At 35.1% G+C, this 14,361-nt stretch overlaps 1 protein-coding gene across 1 annotated transcript; it reads right to left on the bottom strand.

Moving 5' to 3' along the window:
• Positions 1-8,355: 8,355 nt before the first annotated feature.
• On the bottom strand, positions 8,356-13,806 carry LOC103510674 (ubiquitin-conjugating enzyme E2 J2). The gene is made up of 4 exons (XM_017444676.2): positions 13,625-13,806; positions 12,038-12,244; positions 11,211-11,574; positions 8,356-8,707 (listed from the first exon to the last, which is right to left on the bottom strand). Exons 2-4 carry the CDS (start codon positions 12,151-12,153, stop codon positions 8,492-8,494), a joined length of 696 nt encoding a protein of 231 aa, XP_017300165.1. The 5' UTR covers positions 12,154-12,244; positions 13,625-13,806; the 3' UTR covers positions 8,356-8,491.
• Positions 13,807-14,361: the final 555 nt, after the last annotated feature.

Below are 14,361 nucleotides of genomic sequence, written 5' to 3'. Positions count from 1 at the left end.
CCGCCTGACCCCAAAGCAGAATGTTTTATTTTTGATTTAAAATTGAATTGAATTTTTTTCTAGAATCATGCAAGGATGAAAAATTTTATCCATGAATTGAAGAAGGCAAAAAACTATGAACTTCTACATAAGTTTAAACACGACACGTTCCCTCCCCCGCCTGACCCCAAAGCAGAATGTTTTATTTTTGATTTAAAATTGAATTGAATTTTTTTCTTTTTTATGAAAGAAAAAAGAACTTTAACTTTCATGACATGCAAAGAGAATTTGTTTTAAATTTGTTCATGTTTACTCGGAGAAAACATTTCTCTGGCAGTTTTGTTCCTCGTCTGTTTTCCGCCCTCCTCTTTCCAATTGGTTGTCAATATTTTAGACAACACCTATACCTATGGGGTCAATAAACACCTTTTGTCTGATCACCTGAGATAAAATAAATAATAAATAAATGAAATTAATAATATCTCAGAATTTCGTTTTTTTTTTTTTTTTTTTTTTTTTTTTTTTTTTTTTTTTGAGATAATTTTCGTATCATATATTTATATTATTTTTTGCTCAAGAATGTTTAATTTATTATTTTAAATTTTTTCACAAGGTATCTCTCATATTATGACGCTCACCATCTTTTGTGCTTTTTTTTACTCAGGATACCTACCTGTTAAATTAGGTAAATAATTTAAAAGTACCTATGAAATACACAACTTTTTTTTAACCGTCAACCTCTTGCTGTTTCTCATATCAAGTTTTACTTTTATTGTTATTATTATTCTTGTTCCTGGGTCAGTGTAATTTATTATTTGTATAATTATGTTCAATTTACCGTATCAAATATATCGTACGTCTGTGTCCTGAAAGAAGGAAATCATGAATTGAGTCTTTTTCGATAGTATTGACCCCCTGGTAACTTGGGTTTGTAAACCGTGAATTTACTCGTAGCTACTCAGTCGTCCTTACATGGCTAAGTATACGCCAGTAATCGAATACAGGTCTTCTTCATCTTCTTCTTCCTCCTACTAGGCCAATATGTTACAACTTGTCTATGGAGGGTACTTTTAATATGTTTAAGGCATAAGTTTTTTCCCTCTAAACCAGACATGGACAAAACCACATCGAGTGTTGTTTTCCAACTTGGTTGACCTATTGACCCAAGTATCCATGACCTAACTACCCCTATCTCCCAAAATTTGCTTTTTATAATGGAAGGGAGCTGACTATAATAATAATAGTTTTTTTTCCTATTTGAGTTCCTCAGTTCGCTGCGGGCCGCATGATTCCAATTTTCGTAGCAAAGAAAGGAATAAAATTGCAAAAAAAAGGAAAAGGGCTACGTTACCACCACCACCACCCAACTCTCGTCCTTATAACATGACGTTGAACTACACTTATGCCTGATTATTATCAGGTAGGAAGTTAGGAAGCATTGAAACAATCCAGGTTAGATACTTTAATGAACAGAGAAGGATTTTCTGCAGATCAAACGACGCTGATAAGTTTTTGTAGGAAGCAAAAATAAGAACAGGGTGTGAGAAACTCTTACAGTTTTTGACGGTTCTCGGAGCAATAAAATGTATTTAAAGCTTTGCACATTGCATACATAAAATATTGTTGGGCGTTCATAAAAAATGTCATTATTCGAATACATATTTGTAATTGGTAGGTGGGTACCTACTACACCCAAAAATTCGTAGGAGAAACCCCTAAAATTTAGGGCATGGTTGGCGAAGTGGTATTTTCTTTCAGTAGGTCCCAGATTCGATTCCCCGACTTGGAAAAAAAAACACTAAAATGTTGATTGCAAATACTGCCTCTCACAAATCCGAAGAGGGATACAATACCAAGTTTGCATCCTATGACACAGATCTACGAAGTCCAGAAGGGGGTGAAACATCCATTTGAAAATAAAATATGTACAAAAATAAACGTAGTGAGATTAGCAGCCTTCTTAATTCTTCACAAAACACCCTGAATACTTACAAAATGTTTGCATGTTTCTTTATTTCCTTTTTCCCCTCCTCTCTCCCCCTCCTCTTGCTCAATTTTCTGGTCTTTTGAGTTTCTCACCACCAACTTACCCCTGTAAGACCTTCTTCTCTGACGTTCACTTACTTTTTTATGGTAACTACTGCTAGGAAGCTAGGTAATGTTATTTCTTTTCTTCTTTGTTAAATGTCTTTTTTTTTCGATTCAAATTTTTTCTGTGGTCGTTTTTGTTTTGTAGGCACAATTTTTACTTTTTAATAGACTGCTTTTCCTCCTCTATTGGATTTTTCTTGGGGATATTCTTTCTGCTGACGCTCAATAAATTTGAGCATACAAAGTGGTATAATTTTGATATCTTTCAATCCATTGAGCTTTTTTTTTACTTTCCTTATTTTAATTTTTCCTCGCATTTTTCCCCAGCTAGTCCCACTTATCTTTGTTCTGGATTCGACCCTGTGTTAACTGCAAGAAAACCATGGAGAAGCAATAATACCCAGCAAATTTTCTTCAATTTTCCGTGCTGCTTCTTATATTGAAGTTGTGGAAACGCACGCTATGCTTCCTGCAAGCAATGCTTGTATCATAGTTATTACATCATTAGTAAGGAAAAACTACTGGAAGCACCACAATGTGAGATGTGACGTAGGGCAATTATGTTAGGAACAGAGGAGTCAAATGTTCAGGCGCGATATGTTCCCTGTAATACTGAGTTTTTACCTTTAATTATTCTCGTCGTATACGAATTAGAAGTAGGTAATAGGTAACTATACCACTGTACCTAGGTATTAAGAATAGTATAGGAAGGTATGGATGGATCTCTTTCAACTGCTAAAGTCCTATCAAGGTTTGATTACTTCATCTACTTTTTAACTGGGATTTACATTACAGTAGAGTGTAGGGAAGGTGGGTTTACTCTGATGTACGTGCTGTCACCGCTGAACGTTGGAAACTAGTCTAGACAGTAATCACGACTGATGGTTCTTAACTTCAGACATCCGAATGTGCCGAAATCTAGTGCATTCAAATCCATTTTCTACAGCTATCTTCCGAACAAGACCGTAGTCTTCCTCTTCTGGTAAGCTATAGGTGAATTCCTTTGGTGACTGGCCTTCTGTTCTCAAGTTATTCCGGTGTAAAATTCCCCATTTTTAGACCATTAGAATTTTATGAGATTTGTCATGCAATGTTAAAGGTCCCCTTCAGTCCTGATGTTACCTGAGAAATGTAAGTTATCTTTAGACCTTCCAAAACCATACCTATAAGAAACTCAACTAAGTAAAATTCAATAGGATAAGGAAAATTGTGTGATATTCACACCAGATTTTTCCTTAGTTTCCATAACCATGTTTTCTGTTTGTAAGGATACCAGTTTATCAGAGAACCTGTGTAAGCTTCTCGCTTTCCAAAGGAAGCAGGGTTGAGAGAGTAGAGTAATCCAGTAATCTAAAACTCTTTAGTCTTTCATTAGAATCTGACGGAGTTTGCGTAATATCTTGAGAGAGAGGAAAATACAAAAAGAAAAGAGCGTTTCAGGTGTACTATTTTTATAGTACTAGAAATTTTCAAACATCTGATAAAGTTCAAAGGAACAACCTACTTGTTTGAAATTTATAATAGTTTTTATTTTATACTCTTAAGAAATAAAAGTTCGTGTTTTGCTCTCAATGCTAACCCAGGTTAGAGTTTCAAGAATAATTTTATGGAAATTTAGTTTTTTCCAACTATTTAGAAAATAAGTATAAGTAAAAATTAAAATTAAAACCACCGTAAGTAAATTAAAACAATACGTTATACGACTTTTTCAAACCATGTTTAATAACTCTAAAGAACCAAATATGTAGGGAAACAATACCTACTACATAATTTAGGTACCTACGCATCGGTAGTTTTACGCGATTTTTTTTCTTTTACGTCTCGTGGATTTTTGGCAAATATTCCCAATTTTATCCTAACAGGTAAAATGTCTAAACAATAATACAAGTAATACGCCGAATAGGCAGGTACCTATAGGTAGCGTAGGAATACGTGAAAATATTATAGAGTAAATTATTGGCATTGGTGGTATCTTATATCAATCTACCTATACCTATCAGTAACCAAATCTTATCGCTGGTCAACGTCACTATAGCTATGCAGATTTTTCTAGTCACCCGATATGATGGTACGTGGATTAATCATGCATATCCATCATAGTTATATACGGAGTATATTGACAAGATCATAGCTCTCTACTATGTGACAGTTATAGTACCTGATAGTGATCATTGACCATACCTGGGAAATGATTTCAGAGCCCCGTCCAGAGTGCATGTTCGATTCCAAGCGAAGGCTAAGAATTCATTATGCTTTATTATCTATATTTGCTAAAGTAAATACTAGTGCTGTTTGATATCAATCTCGCTCTCTAGGACCTCCGAGAAGTACCTACACAGTTTTCATCGGTGAAATCGCGAAAAAAAGTTAATAAAGTCCGGGAAATTTGGCACATCCACTGACGACTGTTTTAGGATTACCTATTGTTCTCGAGAATGTTTAACCCGCAGTGAACACCACACGTATTCTATTCTCTTTCCATTTTACTCTGGACGAAGCCTTGGTATATTCTTTACATTGAAGCATAACCATTTCATTCAGCACATCTATCTATACTAGGGGCGATAGCCAGCTATAATGTAAACAATAAACTCACTAACTAGCCGAGAATACATCAGGGGCAAGAGGCAGAAATTGTTGCCACGCCATAATAAAATGCATGAGTTCCTAATACATATTCGTCACCAAAGTAGTTATCATCTGAGGACATTACCTAATAGGTATGAAACGAGGTTCTACCGTCTGTTAGCAAAAAAAGTAGGTACACTTTTCATGGATTTCAAGCAATAAATACCAATAAAGATCGGGCTTGAGAGAATTCTAATGGATTTTAAGAAAGAGGACTTTAAACTAATGGATTTTTCATATGAATAGGAAAATTTTTCCAGAGATTACTATTTAATTTAGTCAACTGCTAGAAAAGAACCAAATAAAACGACATTTGTTTTGGGCTCACTACATCAAAGAGACATGTCTCTTTAATAAACAAATGCTGCCTAAAACACCAACTTATTGCCAAACTACAATTCGTTACCTTTCAAGCTGACTAGGGAAGAAAAACCCCTTTACGAAAACGTCCCTGCTTTGCCCATGTCTAAAGTCTTCTGTCACAGGCTTGTCATTCATTCAACCACGATCTCAGTTTACCATTGACCAGTGGGGTCTCATTAGAACACAAAATAATAATTTTCCCATTATTATTATCACCATCATAATAAAACAAAAACATTTCGTCAACATCACATCAGATAATCAGATACCGAGATTAAACTTCGTTCACTACTTTCCGTAACAGTTGATATTGGTGCTCTAGTTCTAGTGTTTCATACTCAAAACAGTTTAGATATTATTAATTTCATTTATTTATTATTTAATTTATCTCAGGTGATCAGACAAAAGGTGTTTATTGACCCCATAGGTATAGGTGTTGCAAATCTTTAGACATCAATTAATGGACTCGTGGACTTGATGTGAGTAGAAACTCAATATTTGACTTGAATACATTTGGACTGAGGAGTAGGTAGGTACTGGGGACAACGGACTGAAACCAAATGGACTGGACTTGTCGAGTGTAAGGACCTTTGTCAGCAATGAGTGACTGGTCTTGGATGTAATGGGTAGATGATATATCACACAATCTCCAATCTCACTCTGAGCCTGAGGTGAGCTAAATTATTTTTATTCCAGATCGAAGATTTTCAAAGAAAGAAGAAATGTAATATTTTATTATTGCATTCACATACAACGGATTAATAGAGGGTACAATCTCGTTTGAAAATCAAAACACCAAATAGATATTATTTAGATAAGTCTGCAGTTTGGAATGTTGAATATAATTGAGTAACAAGATTTTTTGGTATAAAATATTTTATTTAAATAGGTATACTTTTAGTAAGTTTATGATTTAGCAGCCATTTCACCATCAAGTTGCATTATTTTTCTCTGTTATAGTTTATTTTCAAAATAAATGTCTAGATATAGTTTCACCAGTACCTATCTAAGAAACTCTATATATTTCTGTCAGAGTATTTAATTTTTAAAGTGTCTATCTAAATAATTCGAACTATGCAATAAAACATAGCATTCCATTCAATAGGAACAATTTCACATCATAAAAAGGCCACACAAAATTGCTTCTACTTTTCGCATTAATTTAAAGTAGAATACATACACACAGATTAACAAAAGAACACAATGATTTGAAAGAACCACGATCAAGAGGCAGCACAGACAAAACATCGTGTGAACTCAATAAAAAACTAGCTCTTATCACGTGACAAATAATCCATATGAAATGTAGAAGTAAACCTAGAAGGAGATAATTTTAACGTAAATAGTTTTAAACTTTTTAAAAACAAAACAAAGGAACAATATTAAAATTTGGAGATTAAAATTATAAATGAAAGAATTTGAAATTTCTACGTCGCAAAAAATGGTGTTATCTTCAAAAATACATTGAATTCTCTTCAATTATCGTCATCAAGTCCTGTTTCACATGCCCCGCGTTGAAGGTGTTACATGCATAGAATAATCTATAAGCATCTCATCTTGTGACGTAGAAAAGTAAATGGGCTAAAAGTTGATTAAAATAAATAGTTATATTATGACCTCACCGAGACATTACTAAGGTGATAAAGACAAAATAATTCAAAAAGCAAGTAACAATTTAACTGTTGTATTTTTCATCTTATGCCTTATGCTCCAGACACACTTTGGGTTCACAGTTAATCCCATTGAATTAAGCAATCTGATTAAATAATAAATTTTAGACTCTAGACTCGTTTGGGATGAGTTTCAAATAATTTGCTGTCAGAGACCATTTTTTTTTTTCTTGTGAAAAACATTCCCTTTTTCTTGTGACTTACTTTTTGAATTATTATTTAACATATAAAATAATCATAAAATATTCATAACATCTATCAAGAAGTAAGACTGTTTTCATTTATTATAGAGAAAAGAACATGCACTTCCTGATGAGGATCATAAGATATACATATCAGAGCTCCCCAAGTCGAAGCCTAACTCCAATCTCATTATTATTATGGCTTAAGCAAATTGGAAAAAAAAATGTTCTTTCTACTAGCATTTTTCTTCGAGCTAACTACCTACATACAGTACGAGCAAAAATTATTATTTAACATATAAAATAATCATAAAATATTCATAACATCTATCAAGAAGTAAGACTGTTTTCATTTATTATTTATTTATTTTGAATAGGTGGTGTAGTGGTTAAGACGCTCGCCTGGTAAACAGGAGGACGTGGGTTCAATCCCAGCCGAAGTATGGAATTTTATCCTCAATATAATTTGAGAATTTAACTATAAAAACAGTAGTAGCCTACTGCTGGAATAAAGGGACTTTTCAGTCCTATGCGAGCAGTATAATTATGCACTATTATTATTTTCAGGCTTTGCTTGGGTACTGTTGTTAACAGAAAAAGGAAGTAGATCCTACAAGACACTTCATTTTTAGAGGAACTCTACTCTCGGACCTACACTTGGAGGAATCATATTTCTTTTTGTCATATCCTCAAAAAGTTCGATCAAGTTCAAACTATTTAAGTTTTTTCTCCTACGGGTTTTTCTATCTTTACATTTGAAAAATGATCTTACTTTTTGAAAGAAACTGGCAAGGTCAAATTAACAGTATGAAATCTTCACAACCATTAAAATAATAGAGACTAATGAATTACAAGGCATTATGAAAATGAACCCTTTGCACTGGGTGTAGGGATGGATGTTTTTTTTTCTATCCCAAATTTCGACGGATTTGTAACATGTGTCCCCTGAATACAAACCATTAAAATAATAGAGACTAATGAATTACAAGGCATTATGAAAATGAACCCTTTGCACTGGGTGTAGGGATGGATGTTTTTTTTTTCTATCCCAAATTTCGACGGATTTGTAACATGTGTCCCCTGAATACGAAATGGTCATTGGTCACTCATTTTTGAACCAACTCAAAGAAATGAGTGACCATGTCGTATTCAGGGATGCATAGGAACACAAACCCCATTTGTTACCTCAAACATTACCTCATTTGTTAGGTACCTACCTATACCTATGGTCAGTTTTTTGAAGTGATGCTATTCTATTGCCAATTTTGGAAAGCTCTAGAAGTCTAGTCCCAGATTTCCATATTTGAGATTTTTGTCCAGTATAATATTACCTCTTCATCAATATATTAGATATTTTTGGTAACTCTGAGCATGTTCTGAAAACGGGATCCTTTTGGAAAGCTCTAGAAGTCTAGTCCCAGATTTCCATATTTGAGATTTTTGTCCAGTATAATATTACCTCTTCATCAATATATTAGACATTTTTGGTAACTCTGAGCATGTTCTGAAAACGGGATCTGCCACAACAGTATTACAACTAATTACCTGTTAATTTGACCTTAATAATTTCAACTTACTCTATTCTGCTGCTGCAATACTTCTCAGAACATATTTGACTATGAAAGCAAAAGCTACCAAGCCTATAATAAAACAAATATTGGTAATTGCTCCATTCATTGGACTTTGCTGATCTAGATGTTCATTGAGAGAATTTTGAAGACCTGTTCTTGAATTTGATGTCCTTCGATTTTTCAATTCTTCTTGTGCTCGTCTGTCTAGCTCTTCTTTTGTGCCCTTCGAGCTTCATTTTTCTCCTTTACTATAGGCTAGACTTCAAAAATTTGGAGCATAACCACTCGGCCACGGAGGCTACTCTCGATAAAAGTACACATCTACTGAGTAGAATATAACCTGTTTAGACTGCGGGAGTAAAGGCTCAGATAACAATAAAAGTGCTTAGAATTGTGTTATTAGATTTTATGTCATAATATCTGCTAAAATAATATTATCAGATTTTATGACATTTTATCACATAGAAAGTAGCGTGGGACTATTTAGCCTTATTGTGACATTAAAAACAGAGTACCTATACATTCTATCTACTGACCTGTACATGTGGCGGAGAGCTCAGAATAAACTCGACCGTGTTGGCAATATCTTCTGCCTGTAGACAAGGGTGTGCCTCATACAAGGATTTGTCAAACTTATCTCCCAGTGAGGATTTGAATATCTGAGACTTGACTAGACCCGGACTGATACTCTGAAGGGAGAAAAAGACAAGGGTTAGCAATATATTCTTGTTCTCCTTTGCCTTTTCCCGTGTTGAGACGGGGTCGGAGTTTTTCCTCAGCCCTAGGGTGATCGCTTTTGGACTCACATTTGGTTTTGGCTACAGTTTGGTTACAACAAGGGTGAGTAATAATTTTTTCTAATATCCACACCATATTTTTATTTTTCTTAGGCTGGATTTCCAGATTTTCAACCCGCTGGTACCCACCGTTAATCTGAGGAGACCGACTTCAAAAAATTATGACATTATATGTACAATTAAACTAGTCCGAACACAGTAAACGCTATTAAACTTATCGGCACTTGGTCCCGACTCGACTGGGAGTTTACAGTTTTAGAAATCGTTTAATGTATTATATATGATATGTTCATTTTTGAAGCCGGTGTACGCAGGTTGACGCTGAGTGACATTTTTTGTTTTTTCTTTTGTGTCTCGATTCTAGAATTCATTTTAATTCCTTACTGTTTACTGTCTCCAGAACCATATTTAAGCTCAGTTTTTCTCCTTGACTATAGGCCAGGCTCCGAAAATTTGGAGCATCCCCCCCACCCCCTAGGCAAAATCCTGGATACCGCCCTGACTGTCTCTTACCGTAATCTTAATATTGCTCTGGATATTCCTCAGTTCTTGTCTAAGTCCCTCAGTGAGAGCTCTGACCGCATGTTTGCTGGCAGAATAGAAATGTAACGCTGGTAATTTGGGAATAATGTGACCGACATTGCTACGAAGATGGGAAAGAAAACAGGGAAATGTATTAGTGGATAGAAAATCGGAGCAGAAGACGAAGACACTCCTGATGTAGATTCAATTTATATCCTGATCGATACAGGGCCGTACCCCTAAATTCGGCCCTGGATCGATATTTATTATGATTGCTTTTTACTTTTTTTATACTGTTCTAAGAAGATTAACATGTCCTTTTACGGCTTTAGCCCTAGCAATAAGCTTTATTCTTATCCCGTACAAAAAAACTTGTCACCGTTGTTGAAGATAAAATTTCAAGCTTAGCCTGGGATTCGATCCCATGACTCCTCTTTACAAGGCGAGAGTGTGAACACTGGGGTTGGCTACCAAAAGCAGAGTCCTCGGTATAGTAAATACTTTTCACCTGCTCATATGAATGATGTGGCCATCAGATACATCTCTCCTTTTCATGGATTTGACAGCTTCTCTCGTGCATATACTGAGAGCTATAACATTGACTTCTAGAATATGTCTCCACTCCTCAACACTGCCCTCTGGAAAAATGGCGGGAAAAATATATCTTTAAGGTAAGGTAAAAATAAATGATCCTTGCCCGCAAATTCAGAATATTCAGAAATAAATGGTACAAAGATTACAAAGGTTCTTTTCTAGAGCTACCCAACCAGCTTTTACGAATGTAGGTGAAGCTAGAAGGCTTTGACCAGCTTTGTAGTTTGGAATAGGTACACAGCCTTATAAGTCTTTCCAGTAAATCACAGCCTGTTAACTTACGCAATAGTGTTTTTCATATGGCTAGAAAGAATCCCCCTATACAATGTCGGTCGTTGTTAGATTTGGATAACTAAAATAGCCTTTTCCTTTGTGCCCTGGAAAGAGGACAATGGTGGTTAATTATTCAAGCCATAGGAAAAACTTATTTAAGCCATTTCAGCTCTATGCTTGGAGTATTTGTGCCCTGGAAAGAGGACAATGGTGGTTAATTATTCAAGCCATAGGAAAAACTTATTTAAGCCATTTCAGCTCTATGCTTGGAGTCCCCAAACTCCAAGCACAGAGCCAGGAATTGAACCTGGGACCTCCAGCATGCATGCCTATTCTGATACCCACTCGGCCACGGAGGTTGCTCTCACTCCCCTCCCCACCAAATATGGCCCTGTGTTAGACTTTACAGCTTAAGACCAAATTAAAATCTGGGAGTAATTTTTGAGCTTCCATTTCTCAAAAGAAATTGAAATAGGTATTGTGATTTTAGAGCTTCATAGTCTATGGTTAAGATTTTACAGAGGAAAGTTATTAACTTACTTGCACTAGGTCAGGAAACAATTCACAGAAGTTCTTGTCATTCAAATTAAATCGTAGGCTACGGGCAGCCAGTTGTCGTCTCTCATAGTCAGACATTTCTATTGACCCCAAAGTTGGACTTCTCTCTACCATAAAGCTGAGCAGCCCTGTGAGGATGGTTGATACACTCCATGCTGGATTCCATGTATCAGGATGAAAGTCTGACATTGATAGACACAATCGAGTGTTGGTCTTGAATCTACCATTGGGAGTTATCATATAGATGCTTGGTGGTTTGAATGGGAAATCTCTTGGAAAAACTAGTTTACCCAGGTACATGCCTCCTTCATATTGGGTATTCTCTGGACCAATGACCACATAGAACCTGTAGCAAGCAAAGTAAAAGGGAAAATATTGCTTTATTTAGATTGTTGAATTATGACCTGTCTCACCAGTTTAATACCTACCTAATGCACCACATTATTTAAAATGAGTAGGTATCAAGTCCAAATACCAACCATGATTTTCTTCCTGAAGGTATCTTCAAACTAGGTATCTCAATCAACATCAACTATACCTAAAATAGAAAAGACCAAAAGATTTTGGTGGGGAAAAAAATGTTTGTAGTGTGAATGTGCTTCGGTAAATATTGATAGATCAAAGTGTGGATTCTGATTAAAATTCCTTCAACTGAATCTCATGATCTGATGAATCTTAATAACTTGTTGCAGTCAAAAAATTAATTTTAAAGAGTACCTAACTAATACATAGAATCTAGGTACCTACTTCTTTAATACTGAGAGGGTCCGTAACTACTCCATTATTCCCCTCCCTCTAAACCAACTTACCATTCTAAAATATTAGCTGGGTTTGGTTCTGCTATGACATATGGAATAGGATCTTTCTTCAATTTCATGTAATCTTGCTTCAATCTTGCTGTGGCTCCACAATGTTTTGAAGACATTTTGTGCTCCCTGTATTAGTCTAAGGTAAAACACAGCTATTTAAGCTAAAACTTGAAATTAAATAATGATAAAGAATTTGTAATTCAAGTTCTGAAAGCAGAGAAGAAAACAACATAAAAGTAATTGAACAAATATGACTTGTATTCCTGAAAAATTCCCTACTAAGTTAACAAACAAAATCTGTTTGATAACAACAAAGAGTAGAATAGAAGAATAGATTACAAATGAAAGCTCAAAAAAAGTAGTCATATACATTATACATAGGTATATAAGAAATACTTTGCACTATGATACCTATATTACGTACATAGTAGGAACACTAACATGGAGGCAAAAAAAAAAACTACCTAGGCCTTGTGATTATAATAATGTAGGTATGTACACCTACATGACAGCAAAACATAAATAAAGTTCAATATTAATTGATTGCCTGCCTGTCTGGCTACGGGAAATGATTTTAAAATACTTAGCAATAACGCTCGACAAAAAAAGATACCTATTACCTACCCCACCGGATCTAGGTATCTAATGATTTGTTTTATATGTTTTTTATGTTTTATTTATTTGTAACAATAATTGATATAGATATATGTATATGTATGACAAGAAGGTAATAAACATCTTATAAAATAATAAAATATTACAAATATATAGGTATAGGTATAGGTAGTAAATATTACGCATTCTTTGGCGTTACTCTTCCACACTAAAGGAATGTGTACTTCATTTGCTTTTGTGGATAGCAGTCTGTATGACATTGACTGGTTGACATTGGCAAGCTTCAGGCTGTGTTTATGTACAGGGCTGAGATAGGCCATCGTCGGCCTTTTTGTGTGTAAAGTTGGCGGGAAATTCGAATTTTTGTTTTTTTTTCCGCAACTTGTACAATCTGAATTCATTTTTTACTTTTTATCTTTAGTTTGCACGTTTATATTATACTTTTCATTTATATTAGCTATTAAAAACAAGCAAATTACAAAGCAAACAAAAATAAATATAAAATGAATTTTAAAAATTGCCGCCGGGACAGCTATCTCACGTCGTCCGAGCTCATCTCAGCCCTGTTCATAAACACACCCACAATTGCTAAAAGAAATAGCAAAGGTTGAGTGTGAAGGACATCCACTTGTGAAATGTGTAGCCACATGTGTAGGTATCATAACAAAGGATAGCCTTTGGAATAATCTAAAAGTACCTAATTACAATGAGTACAAACATCCAAACCAACCTAAAACTCAGTATGCAGCAAAATCTTTAGACATCAATTAATGGACTCGTGGACTTGATGTGAGTAGAAACTCAATATTTGACTTGAATACATTTGGACTGAGGAGTAAGTAGGTACTGGGGACAACGGACTGAAACCAAATAGACTGGACTTGTCGAGTGTAAGGACCTTTGTCAGCAATGAGTGACTGGTCTTGGATTTTTGTTTTACACAGAATGAATATTTACATCATAGCTACTTACCTTCTGAGGTTGTAGCAAACTGTACCCTTTGAGTTCGAGATAAAAACTCTACAGAACTTTCTTATCACGAGTATGCTTTTGTTTTCAAATAACTTCAATATCTATGAATAATTTATGAGGAAGTGAGTGATGGTCATGTTAAATTTTAATTGGAACTATTGGAAGTACTTTTAAAAACAAAATTTAGGAGCGTTTTGTGTTGTATAAAATAAATAGATATAAAAATAAATTCTTCTAGGTTGTGCAGTGTAAATTACCCCTGCTTTAAACCTGCAAATGAAGACTTTATGAAGAAGTCAAGGAGGTGACTCTTGACCCCCCCCCCCACAAAATCCTGAAAAGGGCCATGTCTCGAGGTTCTTATAAGCCGTATTTTATCATGTGACTTTTTTTACAGTCAACATGGCTGAACCAATAAGATTCCGCTTTGGACGTCCACACTTCCTCCATAAAGCAGAATCTCACAATCTCATTGGTTCAGATGGTTCAGCCATGAAGAAGTCAAGGAGGTTGGTGACCTATGGATATTGGCAAAGTTTTGGGCTATACGGAAAAAAGCGGTCAAAAGGAATAGGCGGTTCTCAGGACTTTACCTTTAGCCACAGGTCGCTCAAATAACTCAAATTTTGCAGAGAGCAGAGAGCTTCGTTAGTTTATGACGATCAAATGTCTCCGCGAGCCGGACTTCGAGAAATGTACGGTTCGGCCGTTATTTCGGGTGAAATCTTTGAAAAAGC

This window comes from Diaphorina citri, unplaced genomic scaffold (genome assembly GCF_000475195.1).
Source record: "Diaphorina citri unplaced genomic scaffold, Diaci psyllid genome assembly version 1.1 scaffold632, whole genome shotgun sequence".
In the NCBI taxonomy this organism is placed as follows: domain Eukaryota; kingdom Metazoa; phylum Arthropoda; class Insecta; order Hemiptera; family Psyllidae; genus Diaphorina; species Diaphorina citri.
The sequence above is the reverse complement of the archived record's forward strand: the minus strand, read 5'-3'. Positions and strand labels throughout refer to the sequence as shown.

What these genes read in the sequence shown, in the direction of transcription:
- LOC103510674 (XM_017444676.2), bottom strand. Translation starts at nt 12,153, where the DNA reads ATGTCTTCAAAACATTGTGGAGCCACAGCAAGATTGAAGCAAGATTAC. An exon ending in CCAGCTAATATTTTAGAATG is followed by an intron (nt 11,575 to 12,037) that starts GTAAGTTGGTTT and finishes TGCTTGCTACAG; the next exon opens with GTTCTATGTGGTCATTGGTC. An exon ending in TGTTTCCTGACCTAGTGCAA is followed by an intron (nt 8,708 to 11,210) that starts GTAAGTTAATAA and finishes TGAAGCTCGAAG; the next exon opens with GGCACAAAAGAAGAGCTAGA.